Source organism: Taudactylus pleione, unplaced genomic scaffold (genome assembly GCF_031769625.1).
Source record: "Taudactylus pleione unplaced genomic scaffold, aTauple2 ptg000012l, whole genome shotgun sequence".
In the NCBI taxonomy this organism is placed as follows: domain Eukaryota; kingdom Metazoa; phylum Chordata; class Amphibia; order Anura; family Myobatrachidae; genus Taudactylus; species Taudactylus pleione.
Window position 1 is genome coordinate 6,853,343 of NW_028284415.1, and position 12,714 is coordinate 6,866,056.

The 12,714-nt window shown below is 43.4% G+C and overlaps 1 protein-coding gene across 2 annotated transcripts in view; it reads right to left on the reverse strand.

Annotated features, from left to right (window-relative positions):
* Nucleotides 1–12,358, reverse strand: part of LUC7L3 (LUC7 like 3 pre-mRNA splicing factor) — a 37,936-nt gene extending 25,578 nt beyond the window's left edge. Inside the window, exons 1-4 of one of the 2 annotated variants that reach the window (XM_088468588.1) lie at nucleotides 12,152–12,358; nucleotides 4,455–4,521; nucleotides 3,497–3,536; nucleotides 3,255–3,399 (exon numbers count right to left, since the gene is read on the reverse strand). In XM_088468588.1, the coding sequence (XP_088324714.1) occupies nucleotides 3,255–3,399; nucleotides 3,497–3,536; nucleotides 4,455–4,521; nucleotides 12,152–12,250 (351 nt within the window). In that variant the 5' untranslated portion in view covers nucleotides 12,251–12,358. The remainder of the gene's footprint in view (nucleotides 1–3,254; nucleotides 3,400–3,496; nucleotides 3,537–4,454; nucleotides 4,522–12,151) is intronic. The other variant, XM_088468587.1, reaches the window with a different exon arrangement.
* Nucleotides 12,359–12,714: the final 356 nt, after the last annotated feature.

Below are 12,714 nucleotides of genomic sequence, written 5' to 3' on the forward strand. Positions count from 1 at the left end.
AGGAGGTCTTCGAAGGAATGAGAGGACATACCCGTGAGAGACCACTACTCTTACCCAAAAGTCCCCCTGTAGTTTGACAGCAGCACTGTGCAAACTGAAGAAGTTGGCCTCCCACTCTGGGATCCCCCAGAGGGAGGCCCGCCCCATCAGGCTGAGGGTTTATCCTCTGGTTTGGAGGCAGGACGTCTCGTGCTCCAGGCCTGTTTCTTAGGCTTGGCAGCCTTCTTGGCAGTGGACTGTCTAGGAAAGGACTGCCCATTGAATTTTCCTTGAGGAGGAAAGGACCTAAAGGAAGAGGTTCGAGACTTTGAAGGAGCAGATGCTAAAGGCAGAAAAGCAGATTTTGATTTTGCCAATTTGTCAACAATCTTGTCCAGGTCTGGACCAAACAAAATCTCCACATTATTGGGTAAGGCCTTCCATTTTTTCCTTGATAGATCCTACAGATAGGAAAGTGGAAACTTGCTTGAAATCAATATACTCGCTTTCAGGAGCGATTGCCCAAACGTCCTTGGCTATCTCCTGGGTATCTAAATCTAGAGAGTTGGGCCGATGCACTTGAGGACTCCTTCCCCTCAGAAACTCCAGAGAATCAGGTGTCACTGGTTGGCCACATCCGGGATGCGGCTGCATATATCGGCGAGGCTGCTCTGGATGTTAGTCTACTGACCTCCAGGGTCTCGGCCGCATCTGCTCGTTGTTCCCTGTGGCTGCGCTCTTGGAGAGCAGATGCCGCATCTAAGAAAGGCCAGGAGGCATAGGTAACATTGCACTTCTAATCAATCGTGTAACGTGGGAATCCACTGCAGGGGGTGATTCCCACTTTTTACAATGAGCCTCAGGAAATGGGTAACATGAGGCCAAACGTTTTTGAGGTTGATACCTTTTGCCAGGCGATTGCCAGGCAACAGCCATGTGATCCACTAGCTTATCTGACAGAGGGATTACTGCTGAAGTCACCTTTATCTGTTTAAAAAGAGGGTGTTTGGATTTAGGGGCCGGCTCGTCATCCTCTATAGCCAATAGGGATCTGAACACACGCACCAAGGCAGGAATATTAATCCTTGACTTACGCTCCGCCTCTTGCAAAGGGGAGTTAGGGTTAGAGGCATCAGCCACCTCTCCGTCATCCGATGACATCTCAGACTCTGAAAGCTGTGCGGATTGAGATGACAACACAGGACGCTTAGCTGGCCGTACGGGTTTCTCACTCTGCAACATGGTCTGAATGGCCGTGAAGGAAGCTGCCAGACACTGCACTGAAGTAGAGAAAACATCCACCCATGGTGGAGGTATAGAAATGTGTTCATTACCCTTGTCGGACATCTCTGCAGAGTAAGATAACACACAATATGGCACTGGGTACAATGCAACCATGAGTGTGTACTAATGCTAGCAGGGAAGCAATATACTGGTCCTGTCTCATGCTTGGGTAAGCTGCAGGGACCTGTTGTCTAAATATGTCACAGTGCAGCACACAACAGTATGTGACAGACCTCACAAATAAAAATTATATATATATTATATAAATATATATTTTGTATGAATCACTTTAACACCTGTATTAGGGAATGAAATAGAGAGACACAGACAGGCAGTGCTAGAACAAGTCACATACAATGCAGGAATTACTGCAAATTGGCGCTACACTCAACTACACAGACGCAGTGTGGTAGGCTATAGTGCTTGATACACTAGCTCAAGGGAGAGGTATGTAGGGGGAACGGACCACGTGCTGTCCTGAGAGTGCTGCGATTGCACCACTGAAGAAAATGGCCGCCGGAGATCTCAGAGGGGGCGTGGCCGAGGAGAACAGCTCAGGGATGCCAGACCTCAGAGGACAGGTGTGCTGAGGGAAGGAGCCGCTAAAACGGGGAAGCTGTCTCCCCTGGCCGGTTAACTCCCGGTACGCTGGTGCCCGCACCTAATGTCCCTGGTGGTCTAGGGGATTGCGGTGGCTTGCGCCTGCGTCCACACCCTGCGACCTCCGGTCTGTCCAGAGACCGAAGGTATAGACCGCCTTAACACGCAGGTCACCGCGAACGGTAACCCGCCTTACCTGTCCCCTTATGTTCGGCTGCAGTCTGGGTCCTCCGCGGGGGAGGACCCAGGGAGTCGCGGGGGGAGCCGGCTCCGTCGTGCACATGCACGGGCAAGCCGTCGCTCCGGGTATCGTACCAAAGGGGGCGTGCTGTCGATGGTGAGTGGCATGGGAACGCCTACCGTCTGGGGCCAGCCCCACTGACATCTCAAGTGATGTCAGTGGGAGTGCTTTCGGCTCTTTTTGAGCCGAAAGCCCTCCAGGGCTTGCGGCAATGAGACCCTACCACAAGAGTCTCGTCGCAAGCCCGATGGTCTTGACCATCGCGACCATCTCCCTGGCCGGTCGCTATAGCTGTGGGTGGTCACCCACAGCTATACGAGCGGCCAGGAGGCCACTCTAAAAATCAGGAAGGACGGCCCTGATTCAGAGCGAGCGCTCTGTCAGAGCGTCCGGCTCTGAATCAGGGCCTCAGTTCCATCCATCACTTGTGGAGCCTATGGACCCTGAAGAAGAAACAAGCATTTTGCAAAGCACATCTATACAATATATAATAGTACTGTAAGCGGGACGAGCTACTATTCACAGACATAAGACATGTATAAAAATGTATTTTCAACTAAAACAGGTCTTAATATAGAGGAGAAATACTCTTTCCTATGCACAATAAAATACAGGTTGAGTCTCCCGTATCCAAATATTCCGAAATACAGAAAATTCCGAAATACGGAATTTTTTTGGCTTGACTGAGAAAATTAAACCTTTGATTTTTGATGGTTCCATATACACAAACTTTGTCTAAGGCACAAATTACAAATATTGTATAAAATTACCTTCAGGTTGTGAGTATATGAAACATAACTGAATTTTATGTTTGTATACAAACTTTGTTTGAGCCACAAAATTATTGAAAATATTGTATAAAATGACCTGCAGGCTGTGTGTATAAGGTGTATATAACACAAATGCATTCTGTGTGTATATTTGGGTCCTATTCCCAAGATATTTCATTATGGTATGCAGTTATTCCAAAATACAGAATATTCCGTTATCCAAAATACCCCTGGTCCCAAGCATTTTGGATATCGGAGACTCAACCTGTACTACTTTCTAATTAAGTAATATGGAATGGATGCAGAAAAACCTGACTGGATTTGGTATAGTGTCGCTTAAGACACCTTCCCTCACTGCACAGAGACATGCCAAAACTTACTCCTGAAGCTTGCTGATTCTGAGATAGTGCCAAGCGAGCATGGCCCCTCCGAATCCTCCGTTCAACCTCTGCAAGCAAGCTTTGTAAATACCGCAAGAATTCACGTTCATAGCCAACTTTCAGGTGGCGAGAGCTTTTCTCATACCTGAAAAGACAGTGAAATGTGACATACATGATAACCACATGTGAAAGAACTGTGCTGGCATAGCTGTGCTTGGCAAAGAGTATGGAAAAACACTCACTGCTTACGGAGGTTCTCATCATGGATTTTTTCACATGGACCTTTTAGAAACAATAGATGTATTAGTATTAGTACTGAATAAAGCTGCCACAATTTAGCGAAGTCTAGAGGTAAAACGAAATAAATCCCCCTATGCATGGCATTAACTATTGCATTAAGTTATTTTTCTATCCACTGCATCCAGTATTTATTTTATAAACAGATCTAATTGCAATCAAGAAAAAGCAGCAGCAAAAAATAAAAAAATCTTTTTGCATATTTGAATTTACAAAAATGAACACAAGCTAATTACCAAGGTGAATTAAGATGCTGACTATACCACTGGATGGAATGAATCCCCAAGTAGCATAAACAAATGGAGGAACGCTTCAATAACTTCATCACATCATTTTGCGGACTAGAGTTTTAACAGTAAACAAAAGCCTTTGCGAGTATGTCATCAGTAGAACACTAATGCTGGGTACACAGTATAGAGATATATCTGCAGTTGATGGCCATTCATACATTCTGAACGGCCATCTGTTTCTGCCCGCGGGTCCCTCCGGGCAGGGGGTAATGTCCCGCCCCCCTCCCCGCGGGTGCCGCCTGTACACACTTGCTGATGGATAGATATGTCTGCAGACATATCTGTCCATCGGCTGTGCAGCACAGCCAATGCGATACGTCTGAACGACGTAGTTCAAAGACATATCGCCTGTACACACTACGGCCAGCAGATATATCAGCCGATCAATTGATTGGCCAATATATCGGCCAGTGTGTACCCAGCATTAAGAACATGACACTCCACTACAGTTGCAGTAATGGTCAACTATCAATACACCAATTTGTTTTATTGATCAAACAGGTACCAAAATGTTGTATAACCTATAACTACAGCCTTATAGCAGCAAATTTAAGCTGTCTGCACGGAAGGGCTGATGAACTACAAGAGGACTAAGTTCTCACAAGTTACATACCCAAATCTGATCGCGTGTTTGTAAACAGCTCAGCCGGACAAAATTCACACAGATAATGCTTGCACACCTGTTGGAAGAGACAGAATTTGTAACCTTTACAACATGAAGGGAGATTAAAATGTATTATAATTGAGTGCCACAAGTACAATTTCCACCATTCAATACAAGGACAGTCCATATAACAAAGGGTCAAGTATTATGTCAATTTTCCAGAATTAAAAACAGGCTTTTTGGAATACTTTTTTATATACCATATAATGGTATGTATCCATATACATAGAAATCCCCTGCAAATGTAGACAGAAAATGTTTATCTATATTACGAATGTCACACTGCGTGCTATTCCTTAACCACGAACCTCAATACACTACAAATATTGTATACTATTAATACATACAGCCAAGAGACACTTACAGCCATCTGCAGGTGACAATTACAGCTGCAGCAGACTAAACACACAGGGGAGATTCAATTGTTTTGGATGCCCACATAGTTCCCATCTAAAGTGATCAGGAGCTATTAAATTGCTTTTGGCGCCCTTATAGTGGATTTCTGCTCGCACCCTCCTGAGGTGCGAGTAGATATCAGCCTAAAGTAGGGCTTTAGGGTTGCACGCATTGCCGTGCATGCCTTAACTGAAGCTTGACCTGCACTTAGCAAGGGAGAAGCCTCTTTACACTGCTAATCCCATGATTTTGGGTGTGGGGCGCAATTCAATAGCTCCTGTCACTTTAGACTGCGCCCAAAACAATTGAATCACCCCCTTAGAAATAATTTTACAGACATCTGCAGGTCACACTTTTTATAATGGATCTATGTAAAAATTGTCCTCCCGGTTTCATTTATACAACACTACTGAGTGGCTTGTACACTAGTCTCACAGGTTAAATATTAAACTTCTAGAATTGTTAAAACATCCTCTGCTGAGTAAGGCGAAATTGTGACCTATAGTTAACATTAACAGCTTATCACTAAAATATCATATTAAACCTGACTGTGCTCAATCCAAGTGAGTTGACACGTCTACAATTACAAGCAAGGAGTACAGCCTGACAAAACGCCAAAAAATAGAAAGTCGCAATCTAGAATAAGGTGGTAAGGGGTGTTGGTTTATAATGTCTACATAATATAAAATAAAAAAAAATACAAAATGCCAAAAAAAAAAATAAAGCATTGTATTTAGTCCTTACCAGTTGTTTTTCCTACAAAACACGTGTTTGGGGAACAGTCACTGTTATAGACAAGTGACCAGACAGCTGCAAGTCTAAAGCACTTCTGTGTGTGATGACAGAAAGCAGCCTCCACAAAATAGAACTCAGGCACATGCATGTTTTCCTTTCCATCTTCAGACAAAGAACAGATCTGCTACAATAGGGTTCGAGGAGAAATCTGGCAGTATTTCTGCTTAGCGCGACGCTAACAGTTGTGCGGGCGGCACTTCAGCCGGAAAATGACGGTTCTCGCGACTAAACACCCAGGTTAAGATGATGTCAAGTATTCAGTATGCCAGCAGAGAATTATAAATCTGACCCATTACCATTGGCAGCATGGGACAAATCTGCAGTTTTATAAGCTCTTGCATATCCTTAAACTTCAGGTCAGGAAACTACACAAGTTCCCATAAAACCTGCCAAAGTATTGTAATAGATAGGCTTAAAGAGCAAATAAAATCAAAGACATTGCTATAAATTAAAAGCTGCGTATTATGAACCTAAATATACATGAATTACCAAGAGTGTTTATACTTGACTAAAGCTGGAAACACATTTTAAGATTATCTTTCCAACCAGCTGGCTGAAAGGAATGAAAATCTGGTAAATGTATGGGAGCAAATAACAGGGGCGATTCAATTAAGCGCAAAGTGAATAGCGCAGGGAAGATGGTCCTGGAGCTATTCAATTCAGTGCACTGTTTAGTCCGACTATAACAACGTAAGGGCAGAATTCAATTAGGTGCGAAATCGGACAACTTTCCCCCAAAAAAAGGGGTAAATGTCAGCAGGAAATTACAACTGTACCCCAAAATTTGGCTGACGTACATTGGATAATAATTTAGAAGTGTATTACTGGCCATAATAAAAGTATTTACGGTACTTAAATTGCGTCGGTTGGCGGTAATTTTCGTAAACGAAAAAATTAAATTATAGAATATTTTTTTCCCAGGAAATTACGGTTTCATGTAAATTTGGGGTACGTTAAAATGGGTACAAGTATATTTTCGTGTCGTAAAAGCGCACTTTTAAAAACCGTTAAAAAAGCACCTGCGGCAACCACGTGCAATGTTTAAAACACTTGACACATCCATATGGCCTCCGGAATACCAGACGTTAAACCCATTTCCAAATGTTTTATTTCACCAAAAATTTGACCAGTTTTTTGCCAAATTACACAACTTTCAAAAACAAATTAGAGTCATTTGTCATTAGAGGGGGGTGTCCAAATGGTTCTGAAAGAAATTCCCACATTTTTAGTCAAAAATAGGGATTTTGCTTTTTTTTTCACCTGGTCTGAGATGGTGAAAACATTTCACCTGTTTCTCACTGGCTAATTATCGCGGGTGCGATAATTGGCCGTAAAATTGATTTTGCACCTAATTGAATTCGGCCCTAAGGGCCAAATTCAATTAGAAGCGAAAAGCTGTTTTCGCCCGTTTTTTGGATATTTGCGTATGAAAATGTATCTCCGTATTCAATTCCAGCCCGTTTTCGCCTAAGCGAAAAGTCAATGCACTGAAATAGGCAAAACTTTTTCTCCACTGAATGGCAGGAGAAAAAAAAAAGTGCAAAATCTTTATTTTGGGGTGCAGATGTTAGGAAAACTTCCTGGAACACCCCAAAGGCCTTAGAATTTTGGGGCGAAAATTAAAAAAGTTGGGGGACAACTTCAAAAACTAGTGAAATAAGCTTCTGGGGGTACTCTAAGAAGGGGCCAAGTGTGTTTGGGGATTGCAGGTGCTTGTATGACGGAGGAATTTCACTTTCCTAAAACTTCACTTTAGAGACATAAAAATATGCTAGATCCCATTTTCAAGCACCCCAAATTTGATGGGACTACTTATTTTCTACAAAACACTGCTTTATACCATTCTTCCAGACTTTTACCTAGACGCTAATAGCAAGCATTTATCACCACTTAAGTACCCTAAGTAGTTCAATTAGAGCCAATACTAAACTACCATAATGATTTCCAAAGTCATAATATTTTTTCTGGGATACAGAGCGATTCCCCCAATTCATCATGCATTTTTCGCCTGGTTCCCATTCGTCGGGGCCCGTTATCACCTGTTTAGGAATTGAAATTGGGTGTGCGCACGAAAAGTTTTCGCCTCCAAAACAGGCCAAGGCGACGAAAAGTCGGGTAGGCGGACGTTTTCGGCCGAGGCAAAACTATTTGAATACGGCCCTATGTCGGAGAATGCCAGTTCTCACAACTTAACCTGGGGGGGTTTAGTCATGAGAACCAGCATTCTACGACCAAAATGCCTGTCGCAAGCCTGTTTGCACAACGCTAAGCCGACAAATAGCCTCGCGGCTGGCACCTTTGTTGGATTTATGCTGGCAAACTCAGGAGGGTGCGAGAAGAAATCCTTTAGTCGGGCTAACAGCGCACTGAATTAAATAGCTCCGGGAACTCCTTCCCAGCACTATCAACAGCGTACTTAATTGAATCACCTCCAACAATGATCCATTTGCTTCCAAATGCTGGAAGATGGACGAACACAGTTGTTCAGACAAGACTTGAATCAAACCAACTTGTCTGAACAATGGTTTTTGTCTGTTGTAGGCTTTTTGGAGCAAATGGGCCAACTGTTTTTTATCAGAGTATTCCTTTTCTACTTCAGTTGAGTTATTTTTGGGTTATCTCCCCCCAACAACTGAAGCTCCTCCCACATCTATAGGAAAGTTTCATAGTGGGATTTGATTCAGTTCAACCAGCTGTAACTGCAGTTTTGTGTTGCTTTGATATTACTGGCCCTCACTATATTAACTAATCCCATGTGCATGTTGGATCAGCTAATGTTCCGTACACTAGCACGATAATGTTTCAATTAGTTGGCTGTTTGGAACACTAATCTTTTTGTGTATGGAAGTAACGATAAATCCAGCGTTTGCTCTCAAACGCTAAAACTTTATTTTAAAAACCCGGTCATTTCATCTAGCTGGAGAAATTACACGTTTTTCCAGCTAGCTGGACATTTATTTCATTGTAAGGGGAAATTGGAGTGCAATCTGAAACCACCCAAAAAATCCAATTAAAACAGTTTAATTAAAATATTTTTAATAAATAACACTACAGAAGTTACCTTACAGCCTTTCTTTTTTGAGATGTGGTCAATATCCCGACCAAGGGATTACGGCGCTCAGAAAGCCAGTGTCGGAATCTCGACACTCGTCAGAATTGTACTTCACTATCGCATTGTCCTAATTTAGACCAAACTGACTCCAGGGCATGTGTGAAAAAGTCTAAACAATGTATTTTACCTTTGGAGTTTAATGGTCCTTTAAGAACTACCTGACAGCAGATGGCAACTTCCAGGACAGAAAGAAAAGTTATACAGGTTTATTGGTTTCCCCCAAAGCAGTGGTGTACCAAGAACACTAATTAAACCTATCAAATTTACAAGTGGCCGATACAAAGCAGATTAAATAAAACCTCCCCTCATACCACTTTCAGATATAAATTCCCAGCTTCAACCCCGCTCGGATCGGGGCACCAAGTACTGGTTGAAGCCCGACTACCTCTTTCGCACTTATGAGGACAGCCCGGGTTATTCCCAGGCCGTCACCCTTCACACCGGACCTGGGTCTTGCAGTGACCCGGGTCTTCTGCCATTTAGTGGGCGTTCGGACATAATCTCCAAGCGCCACTCTCCCCGGCCAATCAATATGTTTAAGACGTGACCCGGGCCTTTCACACTTGAGCCGGGTCGTCGACCCAGGAAAAACTCCTGCTAGAGAGCAGGATCGCGGACCTGGGTGTCAACACGAGTCGCACCTTTCAGACATGCGCCAGACCCGGGTTGATGCGCAAAAACCTGGGATTTAGGCATAAATTGGAAAGGGGTATCAGATAGCCTACCTAACGTACTAGAACTTATTTACAATAATCACTGAACTGTAATTTTATAATCTGCTCTGTAGGTTTTGGCAGTATATTACACTTGCTCAATAGTAACAGCATCCAGTGTTGGGAGCATGGCTTATTGTAACACATTATCAAGAGTCTTTTCCAATAATGAACGGCCACATAAAGATGTGCCCTCACTTCTCTTTGCTGCAGTCGCGTCAAACAGCCCCTCTCGGCGTACTTGGTCCCATGAGACACTGCTAGCGTCGGGCTTCTTTTTTTGCAGAAAATGCATCTAAATCGCGATGAGACTATCAGGGGTATTCAATTTGGAGCGAAAAGTCTGTGCTGGACTTTTCGCTCCACATTGCTGATTTTCCTGGGATAAAGTATCGGGCGCGCGCCCGCTTTATCCCAGTATTCAATTAAAAAGCTAAAACGGGAGCAGTCGAAATAAGATCGGCGGAAAAAAAATATGAGATTTCGCTGGAATAAATTGTAGGACCCCCCTAAAGCTGCCAAAACATGGGGGATCACTATGGGTACCCCCCGTTTTAGCTTGCAAATGAAAGTCGGGGTTTTAAATAGCCGCAGCAGGTGTTTTTTCCCGACATTGAAGTAGTGATGCAGAAGAGCACTTAGGTTATTTTTTTTTTCGTTTTTTTAAGTGGTCCCATCAAATTTGGGGTACATGAAAATGGGTACTAGCATATTTTTATGTCCCTAAAGTAATTTTTAAAATTCTGCAAAAATGCACATGCCGCTAATAATCTATTCTAGAAAACACCTGCCACATACTTGCAGAATAGCCCTGAACCTATTTCCCTATTTTTAAACACTTTTTTCCATTTTACCCCAATTTTTAAACAAATTTTTTTGGGGTGTCTCTAATTTTTTTTTTTTGTTTTTTTGACAGTTTATATTTAAATGACATTCCCAGGGTTGCAGGCTATTTTTTTTTAAGCTTGCACCCCTGAACCCCAATTCTGCACCAGTGGTGAAAAGTTATCCCCGTTTATTTTCAAAGACTTTTCGAACCTGTGAAAAGTCTTTGAAATTGAATACTGGGATAATTGAATTCGGTGAAAATTACGTCATCAGCGATAAATTATCGCCGATTCTGAAATTTTCGCTCAAAATTGAATACCCCTATATGTTGCACCAGAAGACTGCTGATTAATTTGATATGTGACACTTGTATATCTGTGTGCACCTTAATCTCTCAGTGTGAGAAGTGCTACAATACAGCAGCCACAGCTTTTTTCCACACCAAGTTCTGTTTACCGTCTCAGTCACGCACAGATATACAAGTGTCACATCAAATTAATCAGCAGTCTCCTGATGTATCTTAGTCGCATTTTCAGGTGAAAAAAAAAAAAAAGCCAGACGCTAGCAGAGTTGCACGGGACCTGACGGCTCACTCACCCTATATTAGGCATATCGCACAGCGTTGCGTACTGAGGCTAGATGAGCAAGGACACATCTGTTGGGTGCTGTTACTTTGATGTGCCAGAAATCCCACTATGGTAATTGTGCCATCACTACTGTATAACAGACAAACCAAGCATCCAGGTGGACAAAATTCCACTTCCATCACCCACAAAGAAAAGAAATATATAACAAATTAAAAGATTAACTTCCACTGGTAACATTACAAATAAATCCCTAGAGTAGTCCACTTAAACCTCCTCTTGCCACTAATTAAAATATACTTAATATGAACCACTATAATACATAGGATCCATTAAACCATGATATATTACAAAGGATAACTACTAAAACCTACAATGCTACTACGCAACACCCAAGTTGAGATTTATGATGGCCATACACCTGCACGACCAGCTTAAGATAAGGTTCACATACGATCTGTCATGCGATCAATCGTGTACCTCACACGCTCATCAGGGAAAAGTCATTGATATAACACGAATGGACGCACGATGCATCGCATGCACAAAATACACGGTACGATCTGCACACAATACGATGGATAATATGGGCTGCACATCTGATCATACAACCCGTTTTAGGAGCTGCCGATACGCGCATCGGATTCTACTCCAAAAATACACGATCGTAAGACTCATCAAAAATCAGGCAATCAGCCCAAAATCGTGCAGGTGTATCGCCAGCATAACTGTTCTCTGCAACATAGATCAAACATCACTATCCCCATATTAATATAGTAGTATTCAGACTGGGAGTAACCATGCTATAGAACACAAAATGACAATACATTGGCTGTGCCTGACCCTTACCCTGCCACACATCACAGCCACTTACCCCAAAACACATTCTCTGGCACACAGACCACCATTAACCCTTGCACAGCCTGAGTATGATTATAGTAGATCACAAAGTAAAGAACCAAGACCTATACAAAGATCATAATGCCCATACCACATCAGCCTACTTCTAGTCCCCTGTACTACATGGGCACACAAAGGGTAGGGGAACCACACGTTTACGCATCAGTCGTGCTGTAGCACATAATACCATGATTTAGGCGGCATATCAGGCTGCCAGCTCACTAGAACTACTGAGAGCGCCCCATGCTAGGACTCATAGGTAGGAGCTGGGCCCCTCTCTCTATCGGGGCCCGGTCACATGGTATCCCGAGGACTCACACTCTCATCATCCCAGCGCACGTTGCTCCTCTTCTCATCCGGGGCTAGGTTCCGGTCCCGTCCCATCAGCTCATCTAGTAGCTGCGCGGCGGATAACATGGCTCCGACTTGTACCGAGTCCGCCGCTCCCGGGGTCTCTCCGCGCGGCCCTCACCAACAAGATGGCGGCTGCGTCGAACGTTACTCCCAGCATGCACCGCAATGCTCGGAAGCACGGACCGCCCACTCAACTCCAAACGTCATGGGAAGATACGCCCAATCACAGCCTGGCCACGCCCACTACCTTTAACGGCACTATTTGGATGGTTTGGAGGATGACTTTTAAAATGGGCACTGTGGGTTCAGTGACCCCTGCCTGTGGCTGTGCCAGTCACAGCGGCAGAGCGATGACTGTGTATGTCACACATAAACTCTCCAATAAATACCCAATATCAGTATCCTCTCTATAGTACCAGACAGAGCCATATGAATCACATACACACCCTTAGTGCCCTGTCTACCAGTCAGTGCACAGCTGTACATAAATAAACCCCCTATTTATTATCATATTCCCTTGCATTTTA